At 32.4% G+C, this 12147-nt stretch overlaps 1 protein-coding gene across 1 annotated transcript in view; it reads left to right on the top strand.

Moving 5' to 3' along the window:
• SYNE1 (spectrin repeat containing nuclear envelope protein 1) overlaps positions 1-12147 on the top strand; it is a 598518-nt gene that overhangs the window by 228840 nt on the left and 357531 nt on the right. Inside the window, exons 19-26 of the mRNA XM_074187858.1 lie at positions 325-468; positions 2900-3073; positions 6356-6514; positions 6842-7006; positions 8985-9119; positions 9949-10107; positions 10304-10512; positions 11659-11767. Coding sequence (XP_074043959.1) covers positions 325-468; positions 2900-3073; positions 6356-6514; positions 6842-7006; positions 8985-9119; positions 9949-10107; positions 10304-10512; positions 11659-11767 — 1254 coding nt within the window. The remainder of the gene's footprint in view (positions 1-324; positions 469-2899; positions 3074-6355; positions 6515-6841; positions 7007-8984; positions 9120-9948; positions 10108-10303; positions 10513-11658; positions 11768-12147) is intronic.

The following is a 12147-nucleotide window of genomic DNA, read 5'->3' as shown; positions in this document are numbered from 1 at the left end:
ATATTTAGTAATATAAATTCTATTGCAGCTAATCTGAATATTTTCATAGTATGAATAACAATTCACACTATTTAAATCATAGTGCTCATAATATTTTTAAAATATAATACCTTTGTTTACTGATTGATTGACTGACATGAATCTAAGCAATGAGTGATTGTGACTATGGGAACCCGCAACAATTTCCTAAATGCAGAAATCTTTATAAAATACATTTCTTCATTTCTGTGATATATTTCAAAAAAGCTGAAGCACTTCTATCCCACAAATTAATATAAACAATTATATTTCCTACTAATGATACTTAATAATGATTCCTGACAGGATATTAAGCAGAAGATGCCTGGGATGGAAGCTCAATACAAGATTGTCACAAGGACTGCACAGCTTATTACAAAAGAGAGTCCCCAAGAAGAAGCCCGTGAAATACTTGCAACCCTGTCTGGACTCAAAGATCAACTAAACAAGGTTAACCATGAGGTTTTTTGGTTTTTAATGATATTCACAATGTACCAAAAAAAGTCAACCCCAAATGTTTTCAATCTGTTTTTATGACACTAACAGTGCTGGTATATTCATCAATAAATAAATATACATACAAAAATACATATATATATATATATATATATATACATATATATATATATACTTTACATACATATATGTATATTACATTTATAAATTTGTGTATCATAGTCTTGTAGTACTTTAAAGTTGATTAAGCATTTTTTCCATAATATCCTTGTGAGACCTATGGAGAAAATGTTACTTATATATATCTATTTTATATATATGTCCATTTGTTTATACTAATTACATAACTAAGAGCATTCAAAAATGAAAGCAGTAATTATAGTACATATTTATATAATGTTTTAAAATATGCAACATTCTTTATATGTGATATCTTCTTATATCCAATAAAAATTCTCTGAAATGGTAACAAAAAGTTAAGTTTCAATACCCAGCTAACTATTAAGTTTCAAGTAAGACCTGAGCCAAAGTCATCCTATATTAAAATACAGGTCTCTTTCTCTACTACCACACTATGCCACACAAATACAATTCCTTAGAACTTGGCTCTTCTGTATTTGTCTGTGAATACCCAGGGTCTAACACAATACATTGCCCTTGTTGTTATTTCAGTTGTGTCCATGGTTCCATTTGGAGTTTTTTGGCAAAATTCCTGAAGTAGTTTGTCAGTTCATTCTCCAGCTCATTTTACAAATAAGAAAAATGAGGTAGAGTTAAGTGATTTGCAAGGTCACACAGTTGATAAATGTGTAAAGCTTGATTTGAATTCAGGAACATAATTCTTCCTTGTTCCAGGCACTGCATTCTATTCACTGTGCTACCTAACTGCTCACATTATCATTAGAAGCTATCTAATTAAATCAATTCAATAACATTTATTGCATTGCCCTTAGTAAGTATCTATTAAAGATTATTAAACTGACTTATTAGTAAGACAATTGCTTCTATCAATTCAGAAGCAACTAGTTGTTTTTTTTTTAATTTTATATAAGAAAGACCCTTGGAGGAGCAGGGGACAGAGAATGAATGTGAGTGTAGAGGATCTTCAATTCTGAGCTGTTTCTGGATGAGACTAAAGTATTGAGAACCCTTAGATTGCATTATAGAATATATTGGTGATCTTTAATGTAGTTGGTTCTCATTCTATCTTTTTTATGACATTGACCTCAAGCCTAGTCTTAGGATATGTATGTCCCTTCTCTGAGATTATCCAAACATTGTAAATACTATTCTTCCTTCCTCATTAGACTTTGAAAAAGTTTTAAAATTAGAATAGTTTTCATACATTATAGGAAGAGTATAATAGATTTTTAATAATATGTTATCAGTCAACAATAAAATTAGCATTTATGTTGGGCTTTAAAGTTTGTAAAGTTCTTTCCCTGTGTTATCATATTTGATCTTCACAATACCCCTGTGAGGTAGTTTTATTATTATCTGCATTCTATAGATGAGGAAGCATAGTCAGAGAGGATTATATGGTATTTAAACAGATGCTTGGGAAATAGAAAAGTAGAAAGATCCCCAGATTTTGGAATCAAAAAACCCAGTTAAAAATTCGAACTCTCCTATATCTTATTTATGTGATATTAATTTATTTAATTTTTTCTTATCTGTAAAATGAGGACAATGATATGTGATTTGAGGTTTGTAAGAGATATGTAATTGGTTCTGTAAACTGTAAGGTGCTATGTAAATGTCAGCTGTTATTATGATTGTGACTGTGATTGTTAATATTATATACCCGTAAAGAACACTTTATTTTTATTTTGAGATATTTATCCTTCATTCTTCACACTCTGCCACAATAAACATCTAAGTCATATTTCAGTCATATTAACCTCAGAACTTAGCATCTGATGGAAAAAAATAAACTATTTGTAAAGAATCACAGCAAAAAAAAAATGCCACTTATGAGTACCAAATTCAAGGAACAAAGTCTCTCATTTTTGTTTCACACACACACACACACACACACACACACACACACACACACTAAAAACAACAAAGCAAAAAAAAACAGTCAAAAACTGAAGTTCTCCCTATATTTGCTTTTCTTTTACTTGGGATCTGAAAATAATTACTGATTTGCTAACTGCAAAATAAGCATTTAGTGATGCTGAAGGGTTCTATCTCACTCTGTAATTTAACTCACATTTTTAGCAAATAACAATATTCATTTAGAAACCCCCCCCCGCATTTTAATTCAGGGAGCTATAGAAATCTATTTAACATCATATGAGCATGCATTTGTAAGTCCTAACTTGCAAAATCATTTTTGTCACCTTTGTCAAGGTGACTATGAAGTTTCATCTGCTTTGGCACTTAGCTCTTGAGTTAAATTGGTGTCTTTGTATTTTTGAAGGTCAAAGAAGGCTACCCTGCATTACTTTATGAGACTGAACAGTTGCTGATTCCACTGGAAGAATTAGAAAAGCAGATCACATACTTTTATGAGTCACTTGAAAGAGTCAATGTAACTATGTCATTCCTTGAACATGAAGCACAATCTACTGCCCTTTTTAAACAAAAACATCAGGTAAGGAAAGGGGACTTTTACTTGTTTAAAGAATTTTATTTGTTTAAAGAACCAGTAAAGGATTTCTGAGGAGCCCAAACCTCAAGATACTAAAATAAAATTAATGACTACTCTCTCAGGAGTAGTTTAAATACTCCCAAACTTTATTTCACCTCCTTAACAAATATGGTTGTCTTGAACCATTGTCAGTAAAATAAATATGTCTTGAATCTTCTTCACATTAGCAGGAGCACAGTTTCACTGAAATCATTCTCTCCTCAATCTCCTTTCATTTATCTGAAATGAGGCCATGGACAAGATAGACTTTTTCTCTAGAATCCAAAGAATAAACTTAGGGCTTTGGTCTCATTAGTGCCATCATCAAGTCAATTAAATTCATAAAAACCATAGATTCAGAACTGGACAAACTTTGGAGACCATTGAACTCAACCCTTTCAATTGTCAGATGAGAAAGCTGAGGTAAGAGTATAAGTGTCACACTGCTTATAAGGGTTGGGGGCAATATTTGAATCGAAGTCTTCCTTATTCCAAATCCAGTTAACACATCATTCCTTGTTGCCTCCACATTAGTCAAGAAGGACGGCATTCATGCAGTGTATAGCTATACTACACTTTCTATAGGTAGAATGTAATCGAACATTACTCCATATAAAATCCTTACTTTTTTTGTAATTTGTGCCATAGAGGCATATGTATATATAATTTAAACCATTCTATTATACTGTGCATTTATGGCTAGGGCATAGTTTGGACTAATTTTTAATAATCTTAAGTCAAACATAATTGAGAAGACAATATTGCTTAAGAAGATTTTAAAAGACCAAAGAGCATTTTATGTTTAATCTTGGAGATAACAAGAAACCACTAGATTTTATTGAATGGAGCAGGGGTAGATAGAGGGTCAGACTTTAGGAAGATGACTTTGATAGCTAGTAGGGGATGAATGGATTGAGGAGAGATCTGAGAAGAGGACACCAATTTAGAGGTTATTACAATAATACAGGTGTGAGATATTAAGAGCTGGCAGAGTTTGAGTGGCAGAGATGGGGTTTATTTAGGAGAGATTGTAAAAGTAGAATCAACAAAATTTGACAATAGTTTGGATATAGGGAATGAGAATAAGAAGTTGAGCATGAAATAGGTTGTGAGCTGGGTGACTGGGAGGATGGAGGTGCCCTTAACAGTAATATCAAAGTTAGGGAGAGGAGAAAGATAATGAGTTCAGTTTTGAACATGTGAGAATAAAATGTCTATTGGATATTCAGTTTGAGAAGTATGCAAGAGTGAAAGTCAGAGGAGCTTTTGTGATTGTTTAATTATATCAGTTGTGTCCAATCCATTGTGACTCCATCTGGGGTTTTCTTGGTAAGCATTTGCTTTGTCATTTCCTTCTCCAGTTCATTCTATAAATGAGAAAACTGAGGTAGAGTTAAGTAACTTGCCCAGGGTCACAGAACTAGTAAATGAGACCAGATTTCAACTCAGGAAGAGGAGTCTTTCTGATTCCAGGCCCAGAACTGTATCCACTGAACCACTTAACAGTCCAGGAGAAAGGTTGGGGCTGGATAAATGGATCTGAAGATCACCTGCATAGAGATAGAGTTCTGTTGTTTCAGATATCTTTAACAGACACTGTTCGTGGACTTTGGTCTAAATTTAAAAAATACAACTTGTCATGCTAAGTCCACTATCATAAACTGTTTAGGGATGACCTAGCATGAGAAGTTTTTTTTTTTTTATTGTTAAGTTATGAATTAACTTATCTTACCCCTTACAAGGATACCTTGTGTTACCCTTCCACTGAGTGTGATAGTTTATTTAATTGGTATCCATTGAATGAAATCATCTGTTAAAAAATTGGGGGGGGGGAAATATTTCTAGGACTTAATACTACTTAATCTAAATCAGGGATCTTAACCTGTGTGTCATAGACACCTCTATATAATCTGATGAAACCTTTAGTATAATGTTTTTAAAAGTATGAATAAAAATTTTAAAAATAAATTTAAAAGTATAAAATTAAATAAAAATATAAAATAAATAGAACTAGAAAAGAAAATCAATTATATTCAGTTATCAAAAAAAATTTTTTAAATCAAGTTTATGGACCTAAGTAAGAAACCTTTATCTAGAAACATTCCTTAGCAGAAAAGACCACTTATGTGTCCAAATACATTCTTACCATAACATCCTTTTCATTTATAATACTTCTTTCATCCTTAGACATAGTCCCATTTAATATATTTAGCAAAATCGTTATAAATCCTTATGTTACATAGACCACAACCTAATTAACATGTATATATATATATATATATATATATATATATATATATATATAATCTTAATTCCTCTCAGATTTTCCAAATCTTCAGAGGAGGGGAAAAAGGGGGTTTTTTTCAGTTTCTAAAGATGAAAATTCAATAATAACAAAAAACCCCATCAAATTCATGCACATTTTGCCAAAATAAAAATCAAAATCTCCATTTATGAAAGCATTTTGCAAAGCATAGTATATCTGTTATCGCTAACTTGATCTTTACCACAACACTGTAGAGTGGATTTATCTCCATTTTACTTAACTAATCAGATTAGCTCAACAGAACTAACTTGCTTTCTCCCATCAAGCGGCTTTGTAATATATAGATCAGTCCAATTAGAGAGATTTTTAAGGAACTTCAGACCACTGCTCCTTCTCTACTTTTGAAAGTGTAGAAAGATGCAAGTGATTCCATGAGCTTCTGGCCCTCTAGAGGTAAATCTGTCTTTATTCTACAGCCTAGGTCTACTTAGCAACTATCAGAGATTCTTCAGGTTTTAAAGGACCAAAGATATGATGGCGTGTAAAATACATTTTTTGCTTCTGATTATTTTAGTCAAGTGCAACTTATCAAGAAAAAGGATATTTTAACATTTTTATAATCTGATGTGTGAGTTCATTTCAGTTATGTCATTCATAACATAAACCCTTTTGGTTGGACAAAACAAGAAGTTAAATAATTATTTTAATTTTTATTCCATTTTTGATTCTTACATTCTAACATTTTCACTGTAGAGTTAGATCAAATATAAGAATAAAAGACAAAGATTTCAAAAAAAAACCACTTTTCACACCTAATCTAAAATGGACAACTTTAGTGATAACCAAATCCTTTAATTAAAAGATTATTCAGTTTTTAAAAAATCTTAACATAGATTACTTTATATCCCTTTAATAACCTAAAACTTTACAATTTCTTGTTCTTTGCAAAAAAAATTATAATACTAACTTTTTCCTTGTAGGAGCTGTTATCTCATCAAGAAAACTGCAAGAAGACTTTGACACTAATAGAGAAAGACAGTCAAAATGTTCAGAAATTTGTGGCCTTGAGTAAAGTATTAAAACACTTTGATCAGAGTATGCTGCAAAGGAAGGTTGCTGAGGTTCATGTTGCTTTTCAGGTAATTTATTGTTTTTGGTTTCATTGCCATCTGGGAAAATGGTGAGAAAAGGCAGAGATGAACCTATTATTTGATCATGACTCTGGTTTTCTCTTTCTTTTCTCTCTCTTTTTTTTAACTACTGTATCAATATAACCCACTACATAGTCATAAGTTTCAAAAAGAAGTTATCTATATCATTTCTGTTTACTTCAGGACTAGTTATTGCATTAAGACTTTCCATTAAATATTTTATTGAAAACAAAAATTAATAATAATGACTACATAAGTACAACATGCTGCTTTATTAATAAGAAAAAATAATTTTCTTTTTACTTTGTTATCAAGAATATAGTAAAGAAAACTGGTGAGTGGAGAAAGCATGTAGAAACAAATAGCCGTTTGATGAAAAAATTTGAGGAGTCCAGAGCAGAATTGGAGAAAGTTCTCCAGATTGCCCAGGCCAGCATAAAAGAAAAAGGAGATCCTGAAGCACTTCTTAAGAAACATACGGTAAATTATACTCTTTAATTTACATTCAGTCTGAGCCAGGCAGGCTTTTTTTTTATTTTGACTGAATCTATGATTTCTTTGTTCTAGGAAAATTCCAGTAAGGAAAATCCCTTTACTAATGCAGATTGACACCAGCTCAGAAAGTGACAGTCTTAGAGAGTTGTCTGGCTAAATGAGAGCTTCAGTGTCTTGCTCAGAATTCCACAGTCAGAATTCCACAGTATCAGGAACAGGACTTGAACCACATTTCCCTCACTCTGAGGGCAACTTTTTATCCACCATACTATATTCCTTCTCAGTGTAGATAGTCTATATAATAAAATAAGATGCCACCAAGGAGTATTTTTCATCTAATCAGAAGGAAAGATGTAAGTAATCTACAGATTTCTCAATAGTCTTGTGGAATCTAGAACCAAAATAATGGCAAATGAGAAAGCCTTAAGAAAGGAAATTAGTTGACTTCTCATTGACTCAATATCATACCTTGGAAAAGTATATGTAATTGTTTCAGGATTCTAAAAAACAGATTCAGGATTCTAGAAAACAGAATATAATGGAGAATATAAAAATATAGAAATTAGCAAGGATAATTCAGAACTGCTGACTAGTCCCTACTTGTGTAAGCAACTATAAACACAAAAGAATTTTGTTTTCTTTCTAAATGTATACTTTCTGATTTATGGAAAAATCTTTAGTTTGCTTAAATTCTAGCAAAGCAAAAGATATTGGTGAGCTGGTAAAAGGTCATGATATCAAATGACATTTAATAAATATTGCACTACTCTCTCTGAAAATTGATGAAACAGACTATTATTTGTCCTTAACAAATATGAAATGAAGACTATTATTATTATTTCTAAATGAAGATGATTTTTACTGAACTCTTTGTACTTTAAAGACATGATGGGTGCTATTTAAGCAAGGGTGTGTGTATGTGTGTGTGTGTGTGTGTGTGTGTGTGTGTGTGTAAATTTGTCCAGTGACAGTTCTTGGCTGAGAAGCAGAACAAAATTTATTACAAAAGTTCAAAAGATTTTTCTTCATTATTTTTTGAGATTGGCTCTCCCAGGCCAGAAATGAAGCAGTCACTTATGATCCCAAACTCATTACTGTTTGATATGGAGCTTTGCTCTGCTGTTCTGTTTCCCACTTTGACAACATTACCCCTCCTTAGGCTGCCTAGCATCCCCTGGCTCTCAGGGTTTACCATGTTGGTGCTGACTTTAATGTGAATACCCAATCAGCTTAGCACACTGTAGCTCAGAATTCCTGAACTCAAGGGTTGCAACCTTCCCAACAGCAAAGATTATAGTCACCACTTGCCTCAAAAGTAAATTTTTATATAACACCCTCCTTTAACTAGTACACATCAGTGTTGCTTCCCCTTTCTTCCAAAGTAAATGTGATGAAATTGTATGAATATATGTGTGTTATTATTTTATCTTTTCTTTCAAAAGATGGGATAGAAAACCCTTTGAGGGAATGATTATTTTAGTAGAGTTTGAAGGATTTAGATATGCTATTCAGAAGAATAAGAGATTTTAAATTCTAGTTCTGACTTTTCTTTAGCTTTTCTGACTGATTGTTTTAAAAAAGAGAGACATAAGAGATATGAAGCACTGGCATTTTAAACTTAAAGGATAAAAATCTCTCTTCATCTTTTTAATTATGATTGCTCCACTGGTGGGTATCTAATCTGGATATTTTCAATGACATTCCCTTCCCCTCCCCCCAAAAAAATAGAAAGTACTAGATGAATCCCAATTATGGCAGCTACTGAGTCTTAATTCTGGCTAAATAAAAATTTCAACCTGCCAGTGAATAAGGGAAGGACTTAAGCTAGTTCATATTAAAAACTTTTATTATTTTCTTGAATGACATTTTATGCTCACTTTCATTTCAACTGAAATCTGTATTAACAGTGGTAAATAGATGGAGCCCTTAATTGCTTTCTTCCTCCCCACAATCCCAAAATCAGGAATTTTTTAGTCAACTGGATCAGAGGGTACTAAATGCTTTTCTGAAAGCTTGTGATGAATTGACTGACATCCTCCCTGAACAAGAACAGCAGGGTCTACAGGAAGCTGTTCGAAAACTCCATAAACAATGGAAGGTAAGTAATTATGTGAAAGAAATTCCATTTGTCATTAATGAAGAATGATAGGCTTATTTTATTAAAATGGAATCCTTTAGCAATTGAGTGGGGGGAATTATTTGTACCAAATTCCAGTGACAAAAGTAGGATATCTAAAATATATAGAAAACTGATACAAATATATAAGACTGAGAGATACTCCCCAATCGATAAATGTATAAGGGATATATGAGCAACAATTTTTAAAAGAATTGTAAATTACTAATATTGAGAAAATGCAATTTTAAACATCTCTGAAAGATTGCACTTCACACCATTCAAACTTTAAATAAATGTTAATATTGAAGGTACTGTGGAAAAATAGGTATAATAGTGTAGTGTTGTGAAATCACACAATAAAGCAAGAAATGTACAAAACTATATATCATCTAATGTCACCCAATGACCCAACAATGGGGCATACCTATCAAGAAAATCAAAGGCAGGAAAAAAAGAGATCAAATATATGTTATAAAGTAAATAACAACACCCCAAAAAAATTGTTTTTCTGAAACTCTTCTTTTTTTAATCATTTTAATTTCTTATTGTATTCTCCGTCTCAGAGAGTCAAATATTTTGATACATACATTATGATAAAGAAGAAAAACAGAAGAAGAAAAATTTGCATCAGAATAACTAACATATCTTATGTTATATACAGTATCTTCATCTAGAAAACCTTGTGATCCAGGACCCTAGCAAGAAAACAGGGAAATAAAAATTTAGTTTATATAGCTTGCTATTTAAGTGCAAATATCTCTCATCACAACCGCCACTGTTATGCTCCCTTGGTCTTTGTTCAATGTAGGATCTCCAAGGAGAAGCTCCCTATCACTTACTTCACCTGAAGATAGAAGTGGAGAAAAATAGATTTCTAGCTTTAGTTGAAGAATGCAAATCTGAACTGGGTCGAGAGAACAAGTTGTTACTACAGGAAGGCAGTGAAAAGATCATTCAAGAGCATAAGGTATGTCTCATGCACCACCAAGTGGACAGTAATGAAATTTTGTGGCATTCATGAAAAGGTAACAAACTATGATAGTCTGACAGACCAAAAAGGTGCAATTTCGCAAAGGAGAATGTTTTTGTTTTCTCTACAAATGTAGACTCCTTTTTATGACTTCCTTTATTCAATATTTATAGCTTCAGCTGTTTCTCATTAGATTTTCTTCAGTGACAAAGGACCCCATCATCTTTGTGAGAAGAGGTTACAGCTGATTGAAGAGCTCAGTCTGAAACTCCCAGTTCGTGATCCTGTGAGGAATGCACCAGAGAACTGTCAAACCACTCTCAGAGATCTTAAAGCTATGATTGTTGATACTTATAAAAAACTGATGGAAAATCCAGATAAATGGAAAAATTATAAGACTAGGTAGGTCTTACTGACAACTGGACAGAAGTTTTAATAGAATAGTGCTAGCATATTGGCTGTCTTAATGTTGCTGCACGTTGACCAATTATATGTAAAGAAACATTTTTTCCATTGCCTATAGTTATCTAAGGCATTGTGTTTGGTGCTATGGGGAAATTGAAAATAGATAATATAGATTTCTGCCCTCTACCCAGTCTGATTAGGAAAGATGTACAAAAAATAACTATAATATGACATGAATTTTATTTTATTTAATAAATAGATGAAAAATAGATGGCATGATTTTCACTTTCTTATCTCATGTAAATATTACTATTAATATAATATAATATATAAAACCTCTGCTAATTCCATTAAAGTCCCATTATAGAACCAATTATCAGAACAGAACAGCAGTTAGAAAAGAGTTGGATGGGCCTAGTGATAGACTGATTATATGTTTGTTTTCCAAGGATCATACTAGTTCATTTTGAGGTGAATCTTAACCATGATGACTACAGAGTATTGAACTGCTTTAGCCATTGTGCATCTAGAAAAATCATTTTGGAAGTTGTAAAATGTTTGTGGCCTGTTTCAATAGAGAGAACACCCACCCTGACGAAAATACAGATTCTCAAAGTACAGAAAAATGCCTTTATGTGCACAGGGGTATTGACCTTGATGTCAGGAACTTGACCACCAGAGGTAGTGAATAATAAAAGCATAATATTAGATGTCTGAGTTTGCCTTTAAGTATATGGATTTGTACCTTCCATTCATTGTCCAGGATTTGAGGGTTTGATTCCTCAGTTTTCTAGGGTCTCTTTTGGTACAATCCTCTACCCAGTGTTATGAAGATTATTCAGAGTCAACTTGTCTGACTCAGTTCCTGGTGATTGAGATATGAGAATTCCAGGAATTAGACTTTTACCTCAGCTAGACCCCAGCTCTAAGCACTGGACATAGCCTATGTAGCCACAGTTAACATCAGACCATTCTCCTTGCACTCCAATAGCAAGACAAAATTTGTTAAAAAGAGAGTTTTCTTCAGAGAAAACATGAATTGGGGGAATTTTTTCCAGATAAAAAAGTATTATTTGAATAATTAAGTACTTATGTAATTATGGCATCCTTTTTTCTTATAAGATGATGATTGTATTGTTTTAGATTTTCTGAATTTTCATCTTGGGTATCTGCAAAAGAGAGAGAATTACAATTGATGAAGCAGGAAGCCAAAGATACTACCATGTATGGAAAGTTCAAACTTGCTGCAGAGGTTAGTTCCTGGCCTATATTTATTTGCACAATATCTGGAGATACTGTGCACACTGTAGTTCAGAATTCCTGAACTCAAGGGTTGCAACCTTTCCCAGCAACAAAGATTATAGTCATTTTTCTTTTTCTTTTCTTTTTCTTTGCCTAGAGTATAAAAATGATCTTTTAACTTTTAATATGTAAATACTGTTGGTGTGTGATCAATGAAAAACCAGAGAGAATTTCTAGGTAAATAATAATTTTTAATTAGGTTAGCTAAAAATAAATAATAAATTAATGGTGAGTTATTTCTATCTGCAAATAAAGACAAAAGACATCGAGAGCCTGAAAGCTCTAAATAGTCCTTGAAATGTAATTCCCAGGGGCACTTAGATGGTGCAG

Source organism: Macrotis lagotis, chromosome 5, assembly GCF_037893015.1.
Source record: "Macrotis lagotis isolate mMagLag1 chromosome 5, bilby.v1.9.chrom.fasta, whole genome shotgun sequence".
NCBI lineage: Eukaryota > Metazoa > Chordata > Mammalia > Peramelemorphia > Peramelidae > Macrotis > Macrotis lagotis.
Note: the sequence above shows the minus strand (reverse complement) of the source record. Positions and strands in the feature narration are given on the sequence as shown.